General features: G+C 44.7%; 1 protein-coding gene across 2 annotated transcripts in view; it reads left to right on the top strand.

The window, feature by feature from the left end:
• Window positions 1-3,292: 3,292 nt before the first annotated feature.
• LOC147464919 (ADP-ribosylation factor GTPase-activating protein AGD12-like) overlaps window positions 3,293-6,000 on the top strand; it is a 203,942-nt gene continuing 201,234 nt past the window's right edge. The window contains exons 1-3 of one of the 2 annotated variants that reach the window (XM_086517071.1): window positions 3,293-3,445; window positions 3,521-3,653; window positions 3,746-3,947. In XM_086517071.1, coding sequence (XP_086373197.1) covers window positions 3,923-3,947 — 25 coding nt within the window. In that variant the 5' untranslated portion in view covers window positions 3,293-3,445; window positions 3,521-3,653; window positions 3,746-3,922. The other variant, XM_086517074.1, reaches the window with a different exon arrangement.

The raw sequence follows: 6,000 nt of genomic DNA, 5'->3' as shown, positions 1-6,000 counted from the left end.
AGGACTCAAAAGCCTATATAGACAAGAAGAAGCATTATGAGGAGTCAAAATCAACGACAGTTTAACGTCGAGCAGCACTTGACTTCGGCTTTAAAGCAAGCACGTAATGAGCAGAATAGGAAGAGTGGAGATTCTCACGCTCGAGCATAGCAAATTAGTGCAAAGTTAGCGAGGTTGATGCAATACCTTATAAGCATTAACGGTTTTCTACTAGACATGTTTCTCTCTCTCTCTCTCTCTCTCTCTCTCTCTCTCTCTCTCAAACCTGTCAACCTTCCATTAGATTGCTTCTCCGAGCTACTATAACAAGTGCATCTTCACCTGATTATTATTTTATATGTAGCAACAAATCCAGTGATAAAGGCAAGCATAGACAGAAGGAGCATGCTGAGGAGTCAAAAGCCAATTACACCGATGGTCGGTCTTTTGGTAGGTCATTCAAGGACAGCTCCATAGGGCATCACTAGGGATCCAAGGACAACTCCATAGAGCATCACCCAGTTTGATGAAGATCCTCTACACGTCACCGATTTTGTATCCATACAATCGCATCAAATCCGCTAATAAATCCATGGAAAAAGCAATATTCACCACACAAGATAAAAACGAGCTAATTTTTCTTCTGTGACTTGGCTAAAAGCCAGTGCCAAGAAGAAGGATTTGTACCAAATCAGCAAGATAAACACTGAGCTCCACAATAGTGGGTTGCTTCAATAAGGCGCAAATTTAGGGAGCACATTGGTGAGTGTGTATGTCGAATGTGGTACCCTCAAGAAAGCACAAGTAATTTCTTGATGGGCTTCTGGTCTCAAATGTTAGGGCTGATATGCCACAACAAGACTCTAACAAGGAAGTACAATGGATGCAAAGGGAAGGCGCGTTTCTAGATGCAAAATGACGTGCTTGGTGGTGCTTTGATGGAGTCCCTATGCCGAGCATGGTTGTGGTAAGGAAGCTATGGGCTTTTTAAACTAGATGCAACGAGAAGGCCTTTCTCCTAACACAATCACCTATACTTGCACCATGAAGGCTTGCAGCCTAACTCAAGACCTTCACATGCGTGAGAGAGTTCATGATGAGACTGCTAGTCAAGGGCTGTTGAAGAAGCATGGTGTGCTTGGTGTTGCTTTGGTTGATATGTATGTCAAATGTGGTGCCACTACAAAAGCACATAAAGCTCTTGATGAGATTTCTATCGCACATGTTGTCTGTTGTCTAGAACCTATTTATTGTCACATATGCCCAACATGGTTGTGACAAGGAAGCGTCATGTTGTCTTCACCGAATTCTAAGAGAAGATCTCTCTCAAGATGCCATCACATATGCATTGGTTTTGTGACAATTGATAATTGAATGGCAAAATAGAAGGGTATGTAAAAGCCCCTAGATTCTATACTCAAAATTGACAACGTAGTGAAACAAATGCATTGAAATTTTTATGCTGCTGTGGAAATGACACGTTTCCATGCATTTTAAAATTCGGGGAGGACTCTGCAAACTCCCCCATACAAGAAAACTTGCATGTTTTCATTTTTTCTTCAAACATAAAAAGGGAACAACATTTAATTAAAAAATCACATTACAAATTTCTCAGATGATCTATTTAAATAAATTCTAACCCTTCTTGTGGTTGTTTTACAAGGTACATGTTCAAAACTGAATCATCATGATCACAAACTCTTAAACATAGTACCAAGCAAAACCAAGGTAGCATTATTTGATGAAAACAAAGCACAAGTGCGCTCTCTCTCTCTCTCTCTCTCTCTCTCTCTAATTAGACATTCTCCTTTTTTAGCACATTTGGTTTGAACTACAATTCGACACGAATTTAGCTAACAAGGCACTCTAGGATAAGCACACCAATAATAATGGCTCTACTTTCTCTTTCCATTACACAGAATCTCCTCAAGATGCTTCAGCATCTCCAATTAGCATCTCCAATCAACCCACGATTTAAAACCATTGCTAATGGACATGATTTGACCTCAGCACGTAGGAGAACAAAGACTCAAGCTTAACCACTAGGCTATACGCCTGTGCTGCCCTATGGTTTTCCCTTAAGCATTAAAAAAAAACAATCCCCCCCCCCCCCCCCCCCCCCCCCCCCCCGCCCCGTACCCTTTCTTTTCCCCACCCTTCCCTTTTCCTTTCTCCCCCCCCCCCCCCCCCCCCCCCCCCCCCCCCCCCCCCCACCCCACCCCCAAACTAATTAATTAATAGGTTTGTGAAAACAACGTTTTGGCTCCCTACTGGGATGGCCTGTTGTAGTGAGACGGACGACTCCCTAAAAAATATATTGTGTTGGCATGGGTAATGGAACATGCAAGGTCTCATTATGAGATGACTATCTGCATTATACTTAAATCTCGTTGGCTGCTATGTGTGCTTAATCCCATGTGGCACCATAGTTTTTGAATACCTCCCTTGGCTATCTTGCTATTGGAACCTGGTGTTTTAACGAGGGAAGTTTTTCGCACCCACTAAATAGGTTGTCAGAGGCACCATGGCAGCCTAAAATTTTGTTGCAAGTAGGCCTTTGCCCCAACTGCCCTCTACACCTAAAAGAGCTCAAAATGTTGCAACATGGAAAAAACGGCGCTTGAGCCCCCCTTAAAGGTTTTTCAAGTGGAGTTTTACCCTAGTTCAAATAAAATCAGTTGGTTTTGAAGCCGTGCTTCTTAAAAACATTTCATGAAATGTCCAAAGGGTGTTGTACACCCTCGTCACTAATTGACACTTCCTTTTGGAGTCCTTTTGGAGGTGGGATCAATGGCTCATGATCACCGGTTGATTGTGACCGTTGGATTACCTAGGGAATGCAAAAGATTCCCACTTTTTTGAATCCGGAGCTTGAACCCGCTACCCTCTCCGCCACAGAATTGACTTTAACCACAAGGCTATCGCGCATTTGTTGATAGGTATGTGTGTGGTAAGTTTATGATAACGACGTCGCGAACAAGTTTATATTTAGTTCACACCTACTTCACACCAAATTTGGTGTGGTGTGCAGACCCTCCCAAGTTCACACTTTGTTCATCTCGAGTTCACACCAAATTCGGTGTGGTGCACATACCTCCCAAGTTCACTCTTAGTTCATACCTAGTTCAAACGACAATTGGATGGCCCGGATTGCACCCGTCTCGCGACGCTTAATGTGGGCCATTGATCCCACCTCTCTAGGGAGGTGTCAATTAGTGACGAGGGTTGTACACCCACTATGGTTCAACCCCTCCGACATAAGGTGTCCAATAAAACTAGCTCGCGCAAGCTTTGTACAATTGTCGTGATCTGAAGGTCGCTCTCTCTCTCTCTCACTCTTTTCAAATCTTTATGGCAGCCGGCTGCTGTTGAAAGTTGATAGTTAAATGCAAAATGCAAGAGCGGGCCGTGCAGGCTGCTGTCCATTTTATCGTCTCTTGAAATTTGCAAGTTTTCGCCCCCTGAGGTGCGTTTGCTCTGAAAGCTCTGTTTTTGGAATTGTTCACGATTCAGCTGTTGGGTTCAATATTTGTTCAAGCAGACTCGATCAGCTCATCGTGGCTTGCTCCTCCTTTGCTTTTGTGCAATACCACTCTCTTTTTGGGCAGATATGTCGTAACCTCCTCCAGGATCGTTGTTTACTGCTGTAGTGATTTCGTAGTAACCGAGCAAGGGTAGGCCTTCCACCATTTTTTTCCTGCAGCTATCACACTGAATTATATCTTTTACAGGCTCTATTTCTTACTCCAAACCACGTTTACATCAGATGCTTCGCTAAGAGATCCAGCGTTTTCAAGCTCTTTATGCTTCGGAAGTCTCTGCTTCAACGAGAAGGATCAAAATCTGGAGTGCAGTTAAGTACTTGGCCCGCAGGTGTATAGTGGGATTGCAAGAAACTTCTTCTTGTTTGTGATCTTCCCTTGTCTCTGCTGGGCATCCCACTATGGATGAGGATTCAGCGTCCCCAGGTATGTAGCCAAACTCGGTTTTCTGATTTACGATTTTAGCACTGTTATTTCTCAAGCTGTCTGCATTCCCCCCCTAGTCTTTTAGCTGAGTAGATATGTTAAGTTATGCTGTCATGAGTATGCCAAAATTCGGTCGAGCCAAATTTGTGCATTTTATTTGTGCTCCATAAGTTCTTCACGTCAGTTGGGGTTTCTCTTGTCCTCTTGGCCATTTCTTGCAAGTTGGGCACGCCACGTCATCACTTTGTAACATCCCCCCCTCTTCCTCAATTACACCTGCAAAACAACCAAAGGACAGAACTTTCTTCAGTAGACACTGAGGCTATGTACCCATGCACAAGACTCCAATCGAGTACTTCTATAATAAACATTAGTCATTGACCAATCACATTTCTGTCGAGGGTCTGAGATACAAATCATGATCATTGTAATCATTTAGCAATCACATCTAGACCACGCTGATCTTTTCACGGAAGTCTTGATCTACTAAATCTTGTTACTATCAGATTCATATCCTTTCTTTTCACATTTCAATCAAGAAAACCATGTCCATGACCATCCCCACAAGACAGTACATCCACATAGCATGTAGTTCAGAAAGTCACACACTTAGTTCACACTGAAACCGTGTTTCAATCATTCAATCTAGCCGTCTCATCTCATCTAGAGCTCTTGATGCACCTAGATCATTGTGTAGCCATCTCATCCTTCTGGAACTCTTGATGCACTTATAACAGCATCCAGTCATCTCATCCAGAATTCATTAAAGAATTTTGACGATTCAGATTGAGGTGCTAGTGGACAAGGGAGGCCAACTGGACTACCATAGGTCAGAGGGCACAAGAAAAGAACAGAAAGGTAAGCTAAGTCCACCAGATAATTTGTTCAAGGACACTTGTTGGCTCTCAATGCAAAGTGGATGGAGCAGGAGAACATCACAAATTCCCTTCAATTTGAATTGTACCTTGAAGCTTTTGGATTATTATTTTTTTCCCGAGAAAAAGATCCTTCCATTAGTTAAGAAAACTACCCACAGGGCTACAACCACCTCTACTAGAGAGGGCTACATCAAAACCAAGGGGAGACTCTCCCAGTGAGAAAACAAAATATGTAGAATGGGGGCTGAATCACAAAATAGGAGGAGGAAAGAGCCACACAGGTGGACGGTAGTGCCATCTAGGTGCACCTTTGACCATGGTGAAGAAAGGCCCTGGGCGCCCGCATGCGGTCAGAGCTGCCCTGAAGTCTCTCGAACTGATATCTAAGAGTGTGAATTAGCTCCAACAAAAAATCACGAACAGTCTCTGCCGGTGGGATTGCGTGAGCCTCGAAGATGCGGAAGTAGCGGGGCCCGCCAAATGAACTAGAGTGTCAGGCGAGCTCCCAACACACCTCTCTCTCATTGCACCACTCTTGGGGGTAAGCTATGTGGCAAGCTCGAGTGTAGGTTGATCCGCCTGTATCACTATCATCCTGCTAGTGGAAGCCAACTCAAAATGGAGCATAGGGCCCGTGAGAGTGGACCAAGCTGCAACACCCCAAGTGTACTGTCGAGTTGAGGAACGGGCCACCATTAGCCGAAGAACCCGAAGCCAAACCTGCCGTGCCATGGGGCAGTCCCACAGACAGTGTCGCTGACTATCCAAAGGATGGCCACAAGCTACACGAGCGGCTGAAAAGCCATTGTGTACTAGCCAACTCCCAATTGCTAGTGCAACTAGCCACTGGAATAAAGTGACTCTCCTCGGTTGTTTGGAGTCCCACAACCGCTCCCAGAAACTTGACAAGAACTCAACTGTGAGACCCTCCTCCTGCCAATAAAGTACTGCAGCAGAGCGAGCCTCTCTATGCTGCCAGTCCGTGGTGCCCTAGACGAACTGTGTACTGAAAGAAGGGGATCCCAGGGTGATCGACTGAGGAGAAGGGGTCTCTCCAGAACCACTCTCCAAGGTCCCACTGCACTCGTGCTAGAGGGCAGCTCTCCCAAGCCCAAAGCAAAAAGAAATACCGAAAGGGGCGCCAGTCTTTGGGGCCAATCTCTCTTGGCAAGGAA

The sequence above is a fragment of the Adiantum capillus-veneris genome, chromosome 1 (assembly GCF_014529385.1).
Source record: "Adiantum capillus-veneris isolate H3 chromosome 1, ASM1452938v2, whole genome shotgun sequence".
NCBI classification, from domain to species: Eukaryota; Viridiplantae; Streptophyta; class Polypodiopsida; order Polypodiales; family Pteridaceae; genus Adiantum; species Adiantum capillus-veneris.
This window is presented reverse-complemented; position numbering and strand designations above follow the sequence as displayed.